The 22,197-nt window shown below is 41.1% G+C and overlaps 1 protein-coding gene across 10 annotated transcripts in view; it reads right to left on the bottom strand.

Annotated features, from left to right (window-relative positions):
• Positions 1-1,428: 1,428 nt before the first annotated feature.
• ntng1a (netrin g1a) overlaps positions 1,429-22,197 on the bottom strand; it is a 114,395-nt gene continuing 93,626 nt past the window's right edge. For 2 of the 10 annotated variants that reach the window (XM_039790334.1, XM_039790333.1), the window contains exons 5-10: positions 19,597-19,623; positions 15,565-15,609; positions 14,412-14,471; positions 12,377-12,544; positions 10,004-10,138; positions 1,429-1,716 (exon numbers count right to left, since the gene is read on the bottom strand). In XM_039790334.1, coding sequence (XP_039646268.1) covers positions 1,457-1,716; positions 10,004-10,138; positions 12,377-12,544; positions 14,412-14,471; positions 15,565-15,609; positions 19,597-19,623 — 695 coding nt within the window. In that variant the 3' untranslated portion in view covers positions 1,429-1,456. Of the gene's footprint in view, positions 1,717-10,003; positions 10,139-12,376; positions 12,545-14,357; positions 14,472-15,564; positions 15,610-19,596; positions 19,624-22,197 lie in introns of all 10 variants that reach the window. The other 8 variants (XM_039790335.1, XM_039790336.1, XM_039790338.1 and 5 more) reach the window with 8 other exon arrangements.

Genomic DNA, 22,197 nt, shown 5'->3' with positions numbered 1-22,197 from the left:
ACTTAAATTCTCAAGTGTTAAAGCAAGAACAAAACATTTATAATGTCCTTTGGTGGGATTTTTATTACACTTTATTAATACTGTATATGTAAACTGATATTCTTTGATGCCAGCACGTTGCCAATACAAAGGAAAATCAACCGCACAACTCAAAGTAATATTAAAAAATAAAATAGGTGAATGGAAGAAATGGAAATAAAAAGAAAAGAAAACCCATAAACAACTGCTTCTGCATTTGGATGTTTTAAATAGATACATTAAAGGTTGCCTTTTTTCAACCACAGTTCGGCAAAGATACAAAAGGACTACATGACTCTTTTTTTTTTTATTTTATTTTTTTTTTATGCTCTGTCGAGAAAAGAATTTGCAAATACACCGATGGTTTTTTTTACGCACTTCTCGTCTGCTCAGGTGAAAACTATCCTCGGACCATGATCGTAAGGGAGCGCGGTGGCTCTATAGATAGAAAAAGAATCAGACAGCTTCATTGGAGTTTCTTTTTGCAAGAGAGGAAAGAAGGGGGAGGGGAAGGGGCTTCTTACACATGTGCATCACTAACATCGGACAAAAGAATCTTTCAACCAACAAGGGTTTACAGAGTAACGTTCACGAAAGCACAGGTCTGTGGCAGCATGGCGGGGGGGGGGCGTTGGCGATGGAGGGAGGATGAACAGGAGGGAGGATGAGATAGAGATCGAAAGGAGAGACAGATGCTAGAGAGGGGTCGACGTGGACGAGGTTTTTCGTGTCACAAAGTGGCAGTCCGGGCAGATTTCCTTCTATCCACAATGCACTGACAGCAAAGAATGCTCCCTGTGTGTTGTCTGCTGTTTGTCTGTCGCTGTGTTGAAGGTTATGTTTCGGAGGCCAGTCAGTCGGCCACTCAGCGGGGACACTTTCTTTGAGATTTCCTCGGCATCAGTCCAGCCAACATTAAATCGCAGAAGCGTCCCGCGGGTGTGTGTGTGTGTGTGTGTGGGAGGGGGGGGATCGGCGGCCACTGCCGGCTCGTTCAAGAGCTGATTGGTCTGCAGCTGTTGTTGCCGTGGCAATAAGAGAGGACGTGAACGAGTCTGTCATCCTCAGTTATCCCTTCTCAAACTGGAAGGAGCTCAAGTACCTGGTATGGCTTAGAAGGGGAGGGGGGGCTCATTGTTCTTTGCACATTTTATTCTTATTAGGCAAATGCTCTTTTTTTTTTATAATATCTGGCATTTTTAGAAGTATATGTTTTATTTTCATTTCTATATATTCTTTGAAATTAAATGAAAAGTTAATTTTTTTTTTTGCACTCATGTGTCTGTCACATTCCCTTTATTGTCAGCGCGAGTGTCCATTGAGTCTGGCGGCGGAGAAGCTCGTTACAGTACAGTCCAGAAAGCTCATGGTTGTTCTTGTTTAATGGTTGTTGATTATTTGAAAGGGGGATTGGGAAGGTTAAAGGTCATGGGTCTCTTCAGAGCACAGCGGGCCAGCAGGAGGCCTCTCTCCGCAGCGCCGAGCCCAGCAGCAGCAGCAGCAGCAGCAGCCTGGGGGATGATGGAGGCGTCAGGGGGGCCTGGCCCGAATTGGGGCCCCCGCAGCCCCCCAGCTCCGACTCGCAGCGGGGCTTCTCGCACAGCAGGCCTGAGTAGTCTGAGGGACAGCTGCAGCGGACGTTGTTGACACACACTCCGCCATTTTGGCAGCGCAGGAGCTCGTTGTCACACACCCGGGCTGCGGCGGGAGCAACGTAAAGACAGGAGAGAGGAGTGAGAGTCAAACAACAACACATTTTTGGGTGACGCTTTACTTGAAGTGCACTGTGCTGCAGCAAAAGCATATCATAATCAAATCAAGCGGATTTCATATCCTTTAATTATCTTCCCAGCTGCCACATTAAAATAAAACTTAAATAAGCCCTGTGGGGAAATTGAGAATTCTCTCATGCTCTCATTCTAACAAATCAACAACTCACTAAATGTTTTCTTCAAGTAAAGTGTACCCGTATTTTAAATTTTTTTTTTTTTTGATTTGATTTAGCTAAACTCCTACAGGAATAGTTTGACATTTTGGGAAATAGGCTTATTCAATTTCTTCCCGCGAGTTACATGTTGATAAGAAGATCTATGCCCTCTAATAACTGTACATTAAATATGGAGCTAGAGACAGCAGCTGGTTAGCTTAGCTTAGTTTATAAATATTGTTTAATCTGTACAAAATCTGAAGTGTAAGAAAGACATTTCACAGTTGTACGAGTTGTTTTTGTGCCAGTAACTTCCAGGATTATCTGCTGGTTGCTTGGTAACTTTCCCTAGCCAAGACACATAAACATAAACCCCTGTGAAACTGCAAATTGTCACTTTACACAATAATCGGCCGCTGCCTCCAGCTTCATATTTACTGAACTGAAGTAAGAGTGGTATTAATATTCTCATCTTACTATCTGCAATTAAGCAAATAAGCCAATTTCAAAAAATGTAGAACTATTGCTTAAACATTTCATTATGCAATATACTGGATTTGCAAAAACATCTCGGATATGAATTATATATTATTCTTTAAGGCAACCTTTGCAGTGCAAGCATCTTAATTATTATCAGGTAAAATTAGACGATAACAGGTTAGTATTGTTAGTATAAATCTGTTGGTAAAAGCACACATGTTTAAGCCACCATGTATAGAAATTTTCAACCGTCAAAAAACATATATTTTCAAGGATTGGGTCATTTTTGTACAAAACTTAGAATTTTAATACATCAAACATATGCACATTGTGGGTTTAAAGGGCTCTTTTTTATCACATCTAGTATCCTAGTTTAATGTTAGAAAAGATTTTCACGTTTTCATAGTGTGCTGATTTTTCCTCATTTACAAAATAAATCTCTATACAATTTCACACCTATAATAATATGACATGCAATTGAACATCATGGCACCTTAGATACAAAAAAGAAAGATTGTCTCTTTTAATGTAAACATTATCATTGTCTGTAGTTTGAGGAAATGTCCTTTTAATCATTTCCATTTCTCTAATAACAAAGTTGATTAAAGCCCTGTCCCATCAGCGATGTTACTGCACATAAATCCACAAAGGCTGACAGGCTTTCCCCCAAACAACAGTGTCTTTAGACAAACTGAACGTCAGGTGAAAATTGTTGTATATTTAGAGCTGGGACACCGAGGCCACTCTATTCCCAGTGGAGGCAAGCTGTCAAGCAAGCTGGAGGCAAACAAAGCAGCGCCGCACAAACTAATAAACCAACAGAGACAAATAAACAGTGATAAACACAGGGGCCACTTCTGCCCATTTCAGTCCTTTATGGGAGTGGAAAACAATGTGGTGAGCAATCTATGCACTGTATGGGACATCAATATCACAATAACAAATATCAGGCCTCCCTTCTAATACTCAGGATTGGATGCATGCTGTCTCCCAGGAATAGCCAAATAAGGCTTTGATGGGAGGCTTGTTAAGAAACATTGACTCTACGAATCCCATTTGTGCCACGTTTTTTTTGTAGGAGAAAATAAGGGAGCTGCTGTTTGGCTCAGTACGTTTTTGCTTCAGGCCACAGCTCAACAATTACCATGCACAACAAGATCCAAATAAGACTATCTTTGTCTTTTTTTTTCTCCAACTTGGAAAGCTATTATTCACTTGGTTTTCTCCTCATGATGAGGCAGCTAAACTTGGTAATAGAAATGTCTCCTTTAAGATGACAAGGACGAGCAATGTATTAATTAAAGAGACATGTTTTTTCCCCGAAGAGGCCTTGATATGATCAGTACATGGAAGAGACTATATTAATTAGACAGTGACCTTTCATCTTGTCCATCTTATCTCACCTTGCTTTCGGGTAAAATGCTAACATGTATTTCTAAAGATGTTTAAGGTCATTTGTATTCCTTCGGTGCTCTAAATGCATAACAAAACACCAAGGGTCCAAGAAGCTATTGCTCAAGCTATGCTAGTTTGACAAGAGAAGCAACATGATGGCAGCTTTACAATGTGCAGCCTTCTCCTGCACCTCACAATAATGTGACACAAAAAGAGCTTTGTGATAACAGCACGTCATTAGAATTGCACAATATTCAGTCGCTCCAGGAATTCGCGATGTCGACTCGCAATTTTGACCAATCACCGCAACTTTACTGCAATTTTGACCAATCACCGCAACTTTACCGCAAATATGACCAATAACCGGAGTTACCTGCAACTTCAACCAATCACAGCAGTCCCACGTGCCAGACTTACAGACTCACACAGTATGTGACGCTGAGAGCCACTGACCAAGAGGGAGTGAGATCGGGTTGATGTAACACGTACGTCGCCAAATTAATTTTCTTGTTTCTGATACGAAGGCGTTATTTGTAGGGCAAGTCCCGCCCTACGAAGCAGCCAGATTGGTTAGGGTTAGGCACTGACCTCGAGTTGTTAAAGTTAGGACAGCCGATTGGTCAAGGGATAGGACCTGAACAAATCGGGTTACATTACCTTGCTCAATCATGGAAGCCTAGCCAATCGTAGCGTGTGAAGGCTATTGAATGGCGGACCTTGCCTCAAAGTTGCGTGGGTTCCATAATAATGTGAAGACGAGACATGTGTGACTCAAACATCTCACATTTACCAACAAAGCATACAGCGAAAAACCGTGCAAAACATTTCAGACCGTCCTGCCAACCTGTATACATTTTAACATCAATGTACGCTGTAATGATTTTTCACTCTAAAGTCGCTGAAAGCGACAACAAAACAATATGACTCCAGTGTCAAACAAGCTTTTATCTAGCCTACTATCATTAGTAGTCTTAGCTAGCTTAATTCACCTATTGCTAGCTTCAGCTGGTAGCCAACAAACAGTATGACTCCAGTGTCAAATAAGTGCAGAGCCTGCCGTAGGGAGTATGAGTTGAGTTGGTTTTTAGAAATTAATTTTGGCTAACAATAGCTATGTGGAATGGTTGACTGCTAACTTCAGCAGCATGGATACTCTCCTCAGGTTGCATTTAGCCTCGATTTAGAACTGGTGCACTCTCTTCCAGAAAGTAGGTTAAGCCACAATACAGCAAAACATGAAGTGGGGAAAAATTACCTATTTCTTTTAGAAGCAGAAAGACAGAGAGGTAGTTTCAAAGGCATGGGTCATTCAGGAATGAAAATGTTGACATGTTATACTGACTTCCAGCTTTCAGCAGTTTCCAATTAGGGGAAGCAGCCCTTGCTAGCTTGATCAGCAGCAAGTTTGTCATAGATGTAGAACAGGGTTAAGATTAAAGGTACTAATACTGCGAAGGGGAGTGCAAAACTTGAGGCAGCAGATATACGGCATTATGTGTTAATACACTGAAAATGGGTATTCTATGAGTAAAAGATTGTGTTGAAAGTCTGAAAACTCAATTGGGGTAGGATGAATTATTCTGAGAGCTCGGCACCTTTATCTCTCTTTAATCTCCCACATTAACAATTTCTCGACGTGTAAACAGAGCCAGCACAGGCAGTAAATGAAAAGATTTGTAGCGTTTGCTTTTGATATGAGTGATAATATTTAGAGAGGGGGCCGATGAACTAGGTGTGCTTGTCTGGGACTGGGATGTGTTTGACGAGAGATTTTAGTTTTAATTGCATTCTTCAGCCTGCATGCAGATAGCGTTTTGTCCATGCACGTAAATACTGCAGCAGGGAAGCAAGGAGGGGTCAAGATTGAAAAGTTTTCAATCTATTTCAGTCAAGGAACAACTCAGGCATTAGTAGCTCCTTGGGCAGGCATTGTTTCAGGGGTTTCCCTATTTTGATACTTTGTGTATACCACATTTTGTGCAGCCAATATGAGAACAAATTCAACAGATGTGTATTTTCCACTTTGGAGCCTGTTATTTTTCTAATTCCCGTGGAAAACTGGCTTTTTAAGTTATTGCCAGAGCAGTTAGGGATTTATTTTAGCTACTAAAACATCAACAACAGTACATGGAAAAATCCATAGCAGAGGCAGAAATACTCATTTCTCCTCCGTGGCCTCAGTAGACCAGAATGCAATGCAGTCGGGGCTTTCATGTTTGTTGATTGTCGGTATAGTAGAGTGTAAAACCCAGTCAACCTTTCACCTGGGCCAAATATAAGATCACACCATTGTTCTTATTTTTTTCTTTCCAATATTGCTATTACTATTACTACACATGTACAGCACAGAGAACACCTTTCTTTCCCTGAAAGGCATTCTAGGAAATGTAGTAAACCATGCTAACTGAAAAGAAATTGAGGAAATTAGGCCCACTAGGGAATAAACTCTAATTCAATCACAAAAGAACACATATCTTTCATGTCAATAAAAAGGATATCTACTTAATTTTTTTATTTTCAAGTGTTGCAGTAGACCTCCAGAGTCTTATTGTAGGAAAAGTTAAAGTTTAAGGCATACATGTTTTGACAACATACAAACACTTCCCACAATAATTTGTTTGAGTTTCTTATCACTGCTTCGTAACTAATCTGACAAATAAAACTACTGATCCATTGTGTGCTGTTTCGCTGTGTGTCACTTCCCATCCGTTTGACTCGGCCCTGCATGGAAACATTTTTTTTCATTTCACTTTCTTTTTTTTACTTTTCTTATTACTTGTGAACCTTAAATAACAGCTGTTGTACAGCTCACCATTGCCAGCATTTACTGAGTAGTGAGTCTGCATATGTATTTATGACAGACATATGACACAGACATATGGCATGTGATGTGAGCCAGACCAACCTATGCCTTCACCTCTACCTTTTGTGTAGGAACAGATGTATGCCGACAGTGTGTATTCACACGATACACGCTGAATATATTAGGCAAAAACAGTGCATTTTAATGAACATGCATCTGTGTCAGGTACTGCTAAAATAAACAAATTACTCATTTGACACTGACTTTAAATCAGACTTTAAAAGCACTTTTATTTAAATGTTGCGGACTAAAACAGGCCAAAGTTTCAAGCTGCATATACTGCATCCTTTAGTGCATTGTGGTCGATTGTGGCTACTGTCAGAGCAGGAAACTCTAGTATCTTTGCCTTTTAGATGATGGATTTCTCCTTGTACTGTTTGACACTAGCAAATAGCAGTTTACTGAAAACCCTTTGCTCTATTATTTTGAGGGACTGACATTGTTCATCAATGATTGTTCATCAGTTGTTCAACATTATATTTATTACAAACTGTCATTTCCCTTCTCTCTCCCCTTTCATGTCTTCATCTGTCCTGTGGAATTAAAGGCCTAAAAGGCCCAAAAAATTATCTTTAAAAAGAAAAAAGACTTTAATGTCCACCTTGGTGGAAATTTGTCTTTTGCTTCTCCAAAACATTCAAACACAAACATGACAGTGGATGTTATCAACGTTAAGGTGCTGACACACCAAGGAGATTATTGGCCGTTGGACAGTCTGGCGAGGTCAGTGACTCGAATCTGTTCGGTGTGTCCCGTGCCGTCGTCAGTCTGGGGGGCTGTCGCCGTTCATTTTGGCCGACCTGACATGTTCAGTCGGCGGCAGGGCAGTCGGGACTCACCCGGAAATGGCGAGCGGAATGAGGTGACTAGAGGCTCTCAAAATCTGACGAAAATCTTTTAAACTGACTTTTGCTGAGCTGAAATGAAGACAGATTCAGCAACTGTATGGCCTATTTCTCACTTAAAATGTTTTCAGAAACACGTTTCAGTGAACTATTTTAGTACAATATGAGATCGTATTCTGAACGGCTGCCATGACAATCTGGCTGTGAATTTCCGGAGAAAACAAACCTATGTGACTCGTTCGTCCAATCAGCTGCCGGTTTTCATTTCTTGGGCAACAATACAGATTAGCGCCGCCTGCTGTTATAGAGATGTATTATGTCTCGTCTCCTCTCGTCTTTTTGGTCTGTTCTGTGGCACTTTTTGGACCAACACTGGGAGACTGATCATTTCGACTGGCTTTTCTGTCAATGGTCGGCCACCGGCTATATGTGTAAGCAGCTTTAAACATACAGCACACTAATACTACACACCATTAAACATAAAACAACAATTGTGCAAGAGGCAGAAACAACAGCAGGTGGAGAGGAGGTAGGATACAGCCTACAAAAGAATATATTTAAAAATACCTTTTCTTTTCCAACTGCCATAGATGATGTGATTGTTGTTCAATATGTAGCTAGATGCTATATGTATGTTTGTCATATATGTTGTCTACTAACAAAAACGAAAATAAAGTTATATGAAAAAAAAAAAAAACTTTTCTTTTATAGTGCACTCATTTTGCATTCAGTGCCTCTACGGCATGGGGAACAAAGGACCTCTTATACATTTTCCGGCTCGCCCTCAAGACCCTGAATCGACGGCCAGACAGGAGCAACTCAAACTCAGAATTTAGTGGGTGAGAGTCTGTCTGGCCTTCCGGAGTACCGCACTGTCAAATAATGTGGTATGGTATTTTTAACAGTGAGAAATATTCCAGCTAAATTATGCAAGCCTTTTTGACAATATTCATACAAAAACTGTTGCAAGTTTAAAAACATTTACTGAAAAAATATAACAAATGTTTGTGCAAAAGTAGTTCCTCTACTTCACATTCTTCCTTCTATACTTAAAAAAACTTCCTTCAATACCTATCTCTGTTTGAGTAATCATCACAAAACAGATTAAGCTGTGATTTATCTTTTCGCAATGTGTATGTTGTGCATTTATTCTGCTGTGCTGTGCTGTGTGTTGGATGTTTTCATATGACTGGTCCCATTCACATACCTCTGATTGGATTAGAACATATTTTAGGCTCTGTGATTGGATGAATACTTCATACAAAGCAGATAAAACTTTTCACCAGTCGCTGACATTCTTCATGACATTATTACACTCGCTATCCCCTTACATCCACAGGAAGAAGAAGAAGAGGCCGCCACTTGAAATTAATCCTTCAAAATCATGTCACCTTACAATGTTGAGGCGCCCTTATTTAGGACGCCTTTGTTGGCCAGGACAGAGATTAATGTTGTGCTACAGGAGGAAGGCAAATAGATGTCACCACCTCGTGGAAAAAGGTCTATAAATCTGACATAACTTAATCACAGTTACAAACAGTGACACAAAGATGGGTCATCGTTTGTCAAATGCTAATTAGCAGTAATTATTAGCTGGTCTGACAATAAGATATGGGAGTTTTTCAACCAGCACAAGACAAGTGAGATTGCTCCAAAATTGGCCAGATCATCTGTGCCCATACTGCAAGTTTATTAGTCAAAAAGATGCAGCATAAACAGTGTTTGCAATGGTAATTTTGTATCTCAAAGTTCCTTCTTTACACTGTCATGTTAGAAGATGTTAGAATCCCTGCTCATGAGGCGTGGACTTGTGACTTATGGCTGCCTCCTGTACGTTTGTCACCGAAGTTTGACTTGAGAGAAACAATGAAAAATTGGTGACATTTGAAAACAAATGACTACACAGGGCATGCATCGCAAAATGGCTGGGGGGAATATAAACAGTAGACAGTAATAAATGGGCTGGAACTCAAAATGACCTGCATTCTCGTTTGAAAAATGTTAGTGTTGGATGACATTGTCCTGTTGTGGACTGGCAAGGGGGTGATGGCTACTCAAACAGATCACAGGCAGCCTGTCAAGCAGTCAATATTGACTCAGCTGTTGTTTTGTTGGTGTGCGACATGGCTGGATAACTGAGTTACCAAGCAGCATGCACCATGCCATGCCATTGCGTTTTTGCTATTTGAGCCATATAGGGCACCTGCTGATATGTATATTGTTAACACAGCTGCAGCAAGTGTGAAATGCAGGTTCAGTTAGTGAATCAAATGGCTTATTATATTGAGTTAGCTCATGTTATGGGTTAGGTCTGTATTTGTCAAGGCAGTCCTGCGCATGTGCAGCATATTCTTCCAGCCAAAGCTCAGGAATCACAGAGAGAGAGAAGAAATCAGAAAGAGATAGCAGAGAGAGACAGAGCTGATGGGGGAGAACAGTTGGGAGCTGCGTGGGGAGGTTTGTGGTTTTACTTACATTTGCAGCCATCGTCCCACAAATAGCCGGGTAGACACTGCTGACACTTAGGCCCTGTAGTGCCCTCCTTACATATACAAAATCCTGTGCCATTACAGCGATCACTGACTGAGCCAAAGGGATTACAATTACACTCTGGAAAAACAAGACACACATACACACACAGGCTGGAAACAGGGTGGTGCTTTCACTTCCCAGCACACGTCTAGGATTTTCACAGCGCTGACCACATTCCTCAAGCTCAAATATACAGTAAGCTTAACTATTACAACAAGGCGCTTGATCATTTTTAACTAGTAAGAAAAGGGAATAGATTTAAAGACTCATACAGAAAAAAATGCTACCATTTCAACTGTAATGGAGACAGAATGATAAAAGAATGACTTATGCTAGATGCATGAACACAATTAATTACAGCATATTTGCAATTATTATAGAAATCATTTTACTGTTATATAGCTATACAACGTGCAATGAGCAAATATGCAAAAAATTATCAGTAGCTTTGGTTTAAGATGAGCAAAGTGGGCTAATCTGCACATGCTTTTCTAAAGTTGAATTCATTCATACAGGTTTAGATAGGAAAAAAATGGAAAGAGGAGACAGAATATGTGATGAGCAGGTTTCAGAAGGATAATGGCAAGAAATAAAGACAAAGAGTGAATGTTAGGGTTTTAGAGGAATGACAGTACAGCGCATTGAAATGGGCATTGTTGTAATATGTTCTTTAATTCTCTTATTTTCAAATGGATGTAAAAATTGTCTATGAATTTTGCATAATCTTAAAATTACCATTTACCATTGACAGAAGAGAATCGTCATTAGCCACAATTATATTCGGAAAATACTTTAAAAAAGCATTCTCTATAAAAAAATAACCTGTTAAGTCTCCCTACGCTCAACTGACCTTCCAGCTTTCCACAGCACTCTGCAGTCAAAGTGACACCTATTTTGACAGTCCCTGACCATCACATCGCACCTTCTGTGGCTGTGCTGGCTGCACGTGGCTGCACCCGAATGGCCTCCGGGGGTCAGGCAAGAGGAGAGAGGTGACGCCAAGTGACAAAATGGGGGGGTCAGCGAGAGAGAGGCAGGGTGACAGCGAGTTTGGCACAAGGTAACGCCTCGGCGACTCTTAATGCCTTGTGACAGGTTTCAGCTGCTACTCTTGAGGCCACTTCATGTATATGACATGTGCACTTGCGTGGCACCTCTGACTGGCTGTGTGACTTCCCTGCGACATTTCTCTCAGAACTCTTGTTGCTTGTCAGACTCCCCCCCTCAGGACTCACAAATGCACCTGGCACTAAGAACTCACACTTCACATGCTAACTAAAGAATCCAATAGGGAACCAAACTATGGCCTTATGAACTATGTGAAATGCAATTTTCACACATTTTTACAAGTAAGAAAAACAGATGATGCAGTGTATGAATGCCTGCATAGAGGTCATGGACAACACACCAGATGAAAATGGCCTTTTAACTTTGATCACAGCTACAAAGGTGACACTGTCTTCACAGGCAAGTCATAACTTAAATACTAGTAGGCTGTAATGTTATGTCGGTTTTTAGACAAGCAAGAGGTTACAAGCTTAATAGTATAAATACATCGCAAATGATATGTTAGTTACTTAGGATGACATTTTGGGAAATTATAGCATAAAGATTGGAAACAGGAAAAAACAGCTAGCCTGCCACTGTCCGAGCTGCTTTTACAGTTCAGTTTTGTACGAATTAAACAAAAGATAGAAGAGATATATCTCCTATTATATATACAGTAATCTTGCTGGCTTTAGCTTCATGTTTTACGTACAGAAATGAGTTTTAGGTGTTTCAATTAGTTTGTGCACATGCTCTATTCTTATATATCTGCAAATCAGATCATTCTAGCTTTAAATCAATGCTCGGCTCACTGCATGCCCTTAAATACAAGCTAGCAGCTACAAACATACTGCAATGCGCTATATTAATAAATATGAGCTAGCAGCTACAAACCAACTGTAACATAATACATCAAGCTAGCAGCTAGCTACCTCCTAATACTGAACCCAAATCAGTCTGAGTTTATTAAAAAACCATGTCCGAAATGAATGACTGAAAATCAAGCATCATGATAGTGTGTTTCTGACTAAACCTGACCAGCGTCCTCCATAAAACCCCCCACCACTGTGCGAGAGCATAAGAAGCGAAACAGGAAGATGTGGGGGCCACTGAAAGACATGGAGGCAGGAGTGTGGATGGATGAGGGAGCGGTGAGAGATGAAAGATGACACTTTCTCTGGTGACAAGTCAAAGACAGAAGGTGAGGCAAAGGAGAGTGTGTGTGTGTCAAAGCAGGGTGGCAGTGAAAGGGGCCGGTGGGGGACTAACCTATGCACACATTTTCATCGTCCAGTTCTGCTGAGGTATTGCGGTAGTAGCCCAGCTTGCATAGCTGGCAGTGCTGGCCCCTAGTGTTGTGCTTACAGCTCACGCAAATGACGGTGTTTAGCAGCTCGATGTAGCTGCATCGGTTGGAGTGGCCGAAGCATTCGCAGTCTTGCAAAGAGAGTGTGAAGGGAAGAGAAGGGAGAAAGAAAGAAAAAGAACGAAAGAGAGAGAGACGCGGAAGGGAGTGTTGGCAATGCTGCTGTTGCTGCGAGTGATACGGCGGTGGGGTTAGCAAGAATTTGAGAGAAGCACCACGGCATGCAGGTTAAAAAATGGAGACTGTTGTGTGGGAGATGTTGGGAAAGTAATGAGAGGGAGGGTAACTCATGATTAGTCTGACATGGGCACAGCCATCACATCACATTAAAAAGCACGGCGTTATAAGACTTCGAGAGGTCACATCACTTCAAGCACACCACAACACGAGGCAAGGAAGGCTCCAAAATCATGACACAGAAACACGGTCACATCAGGAACACCACACAGCGTACGGCAGGTCAAACCATGAATGAAATATATCTTGCAACTCAGGGAATGGTATTGGGATCTTTTGAAAATATTGTCTAATTGATGTCTTAAATGTCATGGTCAATATGGTAAAGGGATGAAACTTGCAATGGTCCTTCTTATCACAACCCTCTGTAATGAAATTCATGATGAATTCTGGATTTAAGAAACCTTTAAGTCATCCAACCCTGTGTTTCTCAAATGGGGGTACAGGATGTCGTTCATAATTCCTAAAAAAAAATGATACACTATAATAATAAATGAATTTACTGATTCTAAACATCTGAAATGTAGCCTTTAAATGTTTTTAACAGTTACAATGTCGTTGTTTAGATACTGGTGGTGCAGCGCTGTATTTTGCTTCTTTACATAGACTTTTTTTCTAACAAAAATGTTTTGTGCTGGTCAGGGGGTACTTGGCTAAAAAATATTTCAAAGGGGGTACAAAAAAGTTTCAGAACCATTAATCCAACACATATTTCCAAGTTGGCTTCATAGTTGTTTTTAAAAGCAATATTATTACAACCTAACTTATTCTGTCTTTAAAAGCAGTCAATGTGGCACGTGAGTGTATGCTGAGTTGCACTGGTAGAGAGTGTGTCACCGCCTGCTATGCAGTAGTATGTCATGCTATATCAGAAATATGTAGTTGTAGCTAAACTGTGAAAACCCATGCAGCATTCTATGATCCTCACTGGCAGCCCTGGTCTAAGGGGTGCAGGATGGGAGGGATGCAGCCCCGGCTCTCCGACTGAGTGTAAGTCTGCCACACTGAGTGACCACTGACACCACGTGTCACAGCGTAGACAGATGTGACCCTTAAGCCTCACTGGCAGCCGCTTGGACAGAATGCCCACGGATCCAGAATAGGGGGGTGGCGGATGGGGCTTTCATCCAAGGGATTGTGGTTATTAAGGATCTGTATTGAGGTCAGGTCTCTCTGTCTGGCTGCTAACAACCCGACAAGGCTTGGAAATGAAGGAGCAGCAAGTCTAGTCCACTCTACCTTTCACCTAAAGCAGAAAGTCTTGTCTGAGTGTAAGCTACGTCTTCTACTTCTATTAGATGACTCACTCTCGCAGAAGAAAAAAAATTCTCCTTTCCAGAAATAGGCTAAAGTCATAAATCATGCACGCACGGGGAATAAAAAGTCTTGAGTCTCGGAAACACGTTTCCCAAAAATAGTTGTAGTCTAAAGCACCCACTTTATTTGCACTGAAAAAGATATGATTCCAAGGGACTTTTATAGTGTTTAGAAACGATTCCATAGATGAATGGATCCTCAATGTGCCCTGTACAGTGAAAGCCATCAGTCCAGAACTGAGCTGGAGATATGGATACACAGTGCTCTAACATTGGGTTAGTACTGCAAGGGTTAGGGGGCTTACAGTTAAACAGAAACATGAGTTCATACAGTAAGAAGGCTTGGGTGTCATCTGGGGGGCAACGTATGAATTCCAGCTCCTACCTCGCTTGCTGTTTGCAACGTGGACAGAAGGGGCAGTGGACAATGCAACCTGAGGAGCTACTAGACAAATTAAAAGAAGAAACAAACAAAATAAAAAAAAAACATGATATTGCAATTAAACATAAAACGTAATGTCAGAGATTTAAAAATACTGAGCATCATGCTTAATAATAAATGTAACTGTAAAAAAAGAAAGAAACATACGCAATAATGATGAATGATGGCATTGGGAAATAAGGAGTGACATTGCCAATTGAAGTTGGCTGCATGTAGCAGCATCTGTTACAAATGCCTTAGATGCCGAACAATTAAAATATGATGGTCCCTCTTTTATGCTTCATTTCATTAACAAGTGCTTTGTATAATTCAAAAGCCTCTGTGTATGTTTCCCCAGACAGAAACTATCCCCTGACAAACTACTCTCCACCTTGGTGGAGGCCAGCCAAGAATTTTCACCCTATAAATTTGTGCACAGGAGCGTGGGCAGGGAAACTGGATAGTGGTGAGCACATCAATCCCTCGATTCCTTTCCGGTCATAAAACAAACAGTGGGAAAAAGAAATAATAGGTCCAGCCTCTGCCATTGTACTGGGTTTGACATAAGCCCCTGACACATACACTGTGTGCGCTTGGCTGCAGTCATGGAAACACAGAGCTGAGTGGTTGTGTGCTAGTTGTTTGCGAGGTGGCTGCACATCACATCTGCACGATGGATTAAGCTGAGATGAGTCTAACATCAATCTGCATAAAAAACGTCATGAAACCTCTCCTGCTTTTCTTCCTGATACGCTAAGATGGGACCGAGAATCCCTGGAAAATCTGCGCCTAATTAAAATCTAGTGTGTATGTATGAACGTACACATTGAGAGGATAATGTACGCCACTGCAGCATGTTGCTACATGAGTGCCCTGTGAATGCTCAAACCTCCGCTGAAGGAGCCCAAACCCTTTATCAGGAGCGAGACAAGCAGGCTGAGGATGTTTTTTTTTTTTGGGTTTGTCAGTAAAATAACCAAAATTGGAAACGGGGGAAGATACTACCCACAAATACTCATATCTACCAAAGAGTCATTTATTTTGCTTCTATGCAAACACCCCGAGATAAATGAATCTGTGAAAAAAACATAGTTGTTGCATATTCTTAGATGCCTACCTTCTTTTCGGTTAGCGACACCTAGCGATGACACATTCGGCCGAACTGCGTGCAATTGAGAGAAACCAGGAGTTATTCATGTGCACTTGTGTGATGCACTTTACAGGTAATCTAGAGGGAGGGGTGGGGACTACGTGGTAGTGTACACACACAACTGGAGACACGGACATGTCCAGCATGACTCAAATCAGTAAATCAGGAAACAGCAAATACAATGGGGCAGGGCTGACATGGACGGGCAAAGAGAATGCATCCAAAGACCCATTTAGGGGAGACATTGTATGTAATTTGTGTGACTTCCATGGGTTTGCTGTGTAAGTGTATGTATGTTTATGGCAATGGCAATGATGAGTGAACAACTGAAAAAAAAAGATTAAACCCTCTTAAACTTAAGTCATGATTAATGCAAGCGAGTCTAAACTATGTATAGCAAATTAAGAAGTTAGGGGGCATTCTGTTTAATTCATCACATTGACAATGTAATCAATATCTAATTACAGTGTATTTCTGGTGAAGGAATAACAATGAATAAATAATGGCAGGTGTTGGGACTTGGAATGACGGACTGCTGTGGGTAGTATAACCTCATGATTACATACAAGTCTGTATTTCCGTGTCAGGGAAATACTTTGCGGTTGGAAATGGAGAGGACTCAAGCAAAGGGAGGAATACGGATACGTTTCCTCATCGTGCCCCTTCATCTCTTCACTTGATCTTTCTGTCCTTTGCTATTGACTCCATGAATCATGCAATCTTGGGTAATTAACATCCAGTGGTGTCTTGGCAAGAAGCCCGTTGCCCTAACTATATGTGTATCGAATACAAGACTGCTGTTCAGATTGAATCATTTAAGAAATGGCTTTTTCACATGGAATAATTGTTTCAAACCTTTTTTTACTACTGCACTGGAATTAAGCTTTGAGCTTGGCATGTCTACACACTGACAATCACTTTTAAGCCCCCCCCCCTAACATTACCCATCATTGATTTCAAAACTGCACGAACAAAAGACTATCATGCAGTATCTCCTGTCTCATCCTTTTCTTTCATTTATTTTTATCTCCCCAAAAAATGTTTCACAATGGATCGTGCTGTGGGATTCTGGCATCGGTGATGACTGTAACATCTCCAGTGGGTTAAAGTCACTTGAGTCACCCGATGAGAGGCTCTTTAAAAATGATAGATTAACAAATAAAGAGAAAAAGGCCGCACCACATTGCCGCTCAAACTCAGGTCTTATATCTTTTACATTGTCAAATCCCTTGTTTTTATCTGAATTTAGATCCTCTGTTAAGCGTTTAGCAGTGAAGCTGTTTGCTCAAACACAAAGCTGACTTACGAGGACATGAGCAATTAATCTACGACAACAACACAAAGTATTATAAAATAAAACACACATGAGCAAACCACACTGTCCGGATCTTCAACCTCTAATTGGTTAAGTAAGTTCATTTTTAATTATTCTGCGTTGGCAATTGATTGGATGTAATACACATCTGGCTTCCATTAATTATTTTGTTATGGGGAATATTCAGGTAAGGCGAGCTAAATGAGTGGGGACGGATTTTAATCAATGCCGTACCCATAATGAAAAGCAATCTTGCGGAGCCAGAATTGTTTAAAAAAAATATTAATTTCACTTTAATGGTCCGCATTAGCCAATTCTGCCTGGCTTAATAAACTTGAAATGGAATTGAGAAAAGTCAATAAGGAATTCAATTACCTTCAAACAACAACATGAAAAGTGCTGTGCTTTCTTTCTGTTTTTACAATAGCTTTGCTTCAAGTCCATTTTACAACCTCAAGGTTGCGCCTAACTTTTTTCCCCCCACTCTATTCTTACTTTATTAATAACGAGACATAACATTGCTTTGTGTTTTCAGTGAAAACAGCCTCAACCTCCTCAGTGTGTGTATTTTTTTGTGTTATGCCGGTTCTCTGGGAGGCTGCTGTGACAGGACAGCCATTCGCAAGAACTTTAAATCCCTGTGGGCCAATCTGGATGAGAAGTGAAGACTTTGGTTTGTCAGAGTTTCCTTTCTACATAACCCCCCTCCACAAACACACACTAACACACTTATCAGCATTCACACTCTCCCCGGGAAGGATTTGAGGACAGCCTTTGGACATAGTCTGGCCTGGCATTTGGATGGGACGGAGAGGACTGAAGTGAATATGTATGCATATACAGTATGTATGAGGAGCATGCACATACACATACACATACACATATACATAACACACACACACACACACACACACACACACACACACACACACACACACACACACACACACACACAGCTCTTGTCAGGCCATGCATGGAGTGGAAGCATACTTTCTAAAGTTGAAAAGGGGGAGGAGGCAAGCAGTGGAAGATTGGGAGAGGGGTGGTTTGGTCTTCTTGGCCACATGTCCATTTCTGACTCATGACATAGCATCAGACTTTGCAACCAGTGTTCACTTTCATTCTAAAGCCTGATTAAAAACCACCTGGCAATAATCTGTTTTCACCCTGTGTCTCACACAGCATGTTTTGGGACACTTGCCCAGTGATCATCTTAGCCCTTAAATGATGATGAAAACAAGTCTGCGTGTGTCATCCATGTGTCCCTTGGTGCGTATAACTTGGCTCGGTAACACTTGCACATTAACTAGATATTGAGCGAAAGTAAGCCACTAGCATTATAGTGAAAATCAGCACTTAGAGCTTAAAAATAGTTCAACATTTGGAGAATTTTCCATTTTTGAATGAGTTAGACGAGAAGATTGACACCATTCTTATGGATGTCTGTTACCTTTCAACAGAGCCATGCTAGCAATTCACCCTGTTTTCTGCTAAAATAAGCTAAGCTAACTGTCTCCTGGTTTCAGCTTCATATTTGATGGACAGATATGAGAGTGGTACTTTCGACAAGAAAGCAAATAAGCAAATTCCTCACACTGTCAAACTATTCCTTTAAGCTCAATGGTTATTAATTTTAAATTGTGTGGATCTGGCAATGCTGTGTACAGTAAATGTAACACAATATGACCCACAAGTATATTGACTTTATAACGTATCTTTAGGTATTCTTCTTTATTTAGATATATACCTACATCTACAGACAATTTTATGTAAGCCAATAACATCTTACTACTAAAGGTCAGCTGTCTTACTTTGGATGAAGATAATGGACTTCATCACTCCTTCCAGTATATGCTAAAGTGTTAGCATGAAGCATCAGAGCCAAAAATATTGCAGCTACAGCATAGACAAAATTAAATTGTGCTGTCTTCATAATCATTTACATAAACATTTTAAGATGATCATTGGGGCCAATTTATTATAAACGTGCATGTCTCTGTAACCCTCAGCCAGTCTATGTGGGTCCAGGATCTGACAGGGATGGGGCAATTTGCTAATCAATCTGCTGCCCCGGGAACAGAGGATACTAACTCAGAACAGGGCAATGAGAAAAAAGATAAAGAGAATTGAGCCAGGCTGTGAATGCACTTTGACTTGTTCAATACAATCCTATGGTTCCTGCATCACACTGCCTTCCAGGCAGCGGTAACTTGAGACATGGAACCTCTCTTCTTCCTCCCCCTCCTAAAGGGCTACTGGTTGACCAAGATAATACCAGCCCAGGCGCTTGCGGCTTATATTAAAATGACCTCCTGTGACATTATACTGCCAGAGAGGTCTTGGCACCTTAATAAAGTCTAGATGCCATTTATTTATAATGCATGGGAGAGATGAGAAAAAAAAATGACATTCTGCATGCAGAGCCAGGCCAGTGTTATCTGGTTGAACTGAGTCTGGATAAAGTAAATTAATAAGCCCACATCATGACAATATAGCCCCCAGCTATTGCTTATCTTGTCTTTCCAAAAAAAAAAAAAGGTAAGTTGCTGAGTGATCTTTCATAGGAAGATTGAAATCAGAAATGAACACTTGGCACCAAGTTCAGGGTTGTATGGTGAAGGGTGGCACAATAGGCAAAGCAAAGCATCAAGCATTCATATAGTTCCTTTGTAACTTGTACTTACTAACTGGACCAATGTTATTAGGAATACCTGCAAGAAAGAAAGAGAAAAAAACACAACTTCAGTTAAGGCATGAAATTGTCTTTAAGGCAACAACTGCAACATTTCTCCTTGAGTTGTTAGGACAAGTTCAGACCAGGAAACAGTGATCCGGCAATTTGTTGAAGGGTTGTGTCACTGAATTGACCCTTTTGTGTTACGTCCTGTTGTGTTCGTTTACCCCCAAAGTAGCACAAGTAGACTTTGTATTTCACAGTTAATGTTTTCCGTCAGATCATTTATAGATCTCGACGTTTCTGACCGCACTTGAAGGCAGCTTCATTTCATGGAGAAAGAGAGAAAGAAAAGAGACGGAGGGACTGTGCTTTGTTGTTGCAGGAAACAGTCCGCTGTTACACAAACTCCTGGGCAGTTCAGTGCGTGTATTTCATTTTTAACCCTCATAGTGTTTTAAAACTTTCTTGTTTCTCCAAAAGTTGAGTCGGTCTCAACTGTTCACTGCAGCCTAAACGCACTACCCCCATTTAAAATGAATGGGCAGACCTGCGTTTTCGCCGGACTGTCTGATGGCCAACGCAGGCAGTGTGACTGCAGGCTTAGTCCTTCCATCCAGTTGATTGGGTTCCTAAACACAATACTTGTGATTCATCTTGATGAGCTGTGTACACTTGAAATGACACATCTCTGTGGCACCTAAGGAAAAGCTAGTCTTCACCATGATTTGATAGTGTTGTCTTTGGCGCGTTTAGCTTCACGGTTCTTTGGTTTCTCCTGATTTCCTTCATTATTTTTGCTTTGATGTCCCTGTTGTTGCCAGAAAAGGTCACTGCTGCCATCTCACATAGCAAAAGGTACACACCTGAAAATGTCCCAACATCACTGAAAAAACTATTTCAGAAAACACCACAGGCTCACGGACAGACTATAATATTTAAAAAATTTGAAAAGTTAAAAAAGTTTAAAAAAAGTTGCATACTGCTTTGAGACACACACTGAGGCACATCAGTCTTTAAAACGTGTTGCCAAAGACACACAAGACAGAATTGTCATGCACACAGACACACAATGACACACACGGCATATCAGATGACATCATAGGTGGCAAACTCTGCCTCTGATGCCTTAGGAGGACATGTCTTATCCTGCTGCCTGCCTGTCCATCCCTCCATCAAGCAATCCCTTGTGCCAGACAGCCACTGAGCAGATAATGCAGAGTGTCTCATCCCCATGGTGACCGGATCTCTCCCACACCAGGACGTTGTCTGGCTGTAGATCTGAGGAGATTGAGACGTTCATAGGTCTCTTTCGCCAATCATTTCGCCATCTGATCTGACCGCTGACATCTCGGTTTGGGTATTAATTAGGACTGTGGCGGCTTCAGACACCATGAAGTGCAGGCGGATGATTAGAAAGGACTTTGCCATTTGTCCCTGTTTGCATCTGTATGCTTCAAAGGAACGTGAACACACCAGCGGCGTATTATTGGTTGGCATTTGATTTCAGAGGAATTTGCTATTACGACATTGACGCCAGCTCCACGTTTTCTAATCATCTGTTTGAACAGAGGCCCTCCCTCCTTTTCGCTCTACCCCCTGCCCTCAATAAGGCAGCCTGCCCACAAAAACAAACAACCCCCTCACCATGGGAAGGGGAAGCATGCTGGGCAATAGGAGAAATGCGCCTACGTAAACTAGAGAGGAAGAAATTAAATGAAAAGGGAGCTTTCTCCCTTTACTAGCTCACGTCTCTCACGCTTACCACCACTCCTTCGGCTGAGGAAGCTGAGGAGGCAGGAAGGCATGTGCAGGATTTTTTGGTGGGGCCTTTCATCTAATGGAGCCATCACAAAATATCTCCAAGGGAAAACATGAGGATTTCCTGAGAGTGGGCATGTGTTTGTGTACGTGGACTTTAATCAAACTCCTGTCATTCAATCACTCTTCCCTCTGATCTCTGACTGCAAGCTGTATTTAGGAGCCAAATCTGTGACCTGTCTGAAAGCTGTGAAGTGCAGGAGGCTATGCTGACATATGGAGGAGGAGCGTAATGGATGTCAAACCTCAAGGGGGTGGGCAGATGCTAACCAGGAGACAGGAAGGACAAGTGCAAGGACAATCACAATCACCTTATTCACAAAGTACAGTTTGATTTGGCAGCATTGGTTCTGAGCATCACGATATTGATACAACAGAACAGTTAAAACTACACCACTACACAAACTACATATAATTCCACAAATATGATATTTTGTTTGACTATTAAGGGTTTGTGAAGGGAAACACCAATATATAATAACGATAACAGTTGGAATAGGTTGACTGAACCAACTTTAAAAAATGGTGTCAAAACCCCAATTTAATCTACTAGTTATACTTATACTGTTAATTAAAAGTAACCAGATTCATGCATTTTTTCTGTGTAATCCAGTTCAATTTGTACTTTAAATGAAGTTAGAAAAGTGCCTCCAGTCTACAGCTACTTATACATTCTACAATAAAATATGTATCTGTTTAATATGTAGGCTAATTGGCTGTTTGCTAAGCATCTCCCACAAACAAAGATTGTACAATTATAACTTAGCAACCATAATAGTTGGCCCAAGCT

The sequence above is a fragment of the Perca fluviatilis genome, chromosome 22, assembly GCF_010015445.1.
Source record: "Perca fluviatilis chromosome 22, GENO_Pfluv_1.0, whole genome shotgun sequence".
Taxonomy (NCBI): domain Eukaryota; kingdom Metazoa; phylum Chordata; class Actinopteri; order Perciformes; family Percidae; genus Perca; species Perca fluviatilis.
The sequence above is the reverse complement of the archived record's forward strand: the minus strand, read 5'-3'. Positions and strand labels throughout refer to the sequence as shown.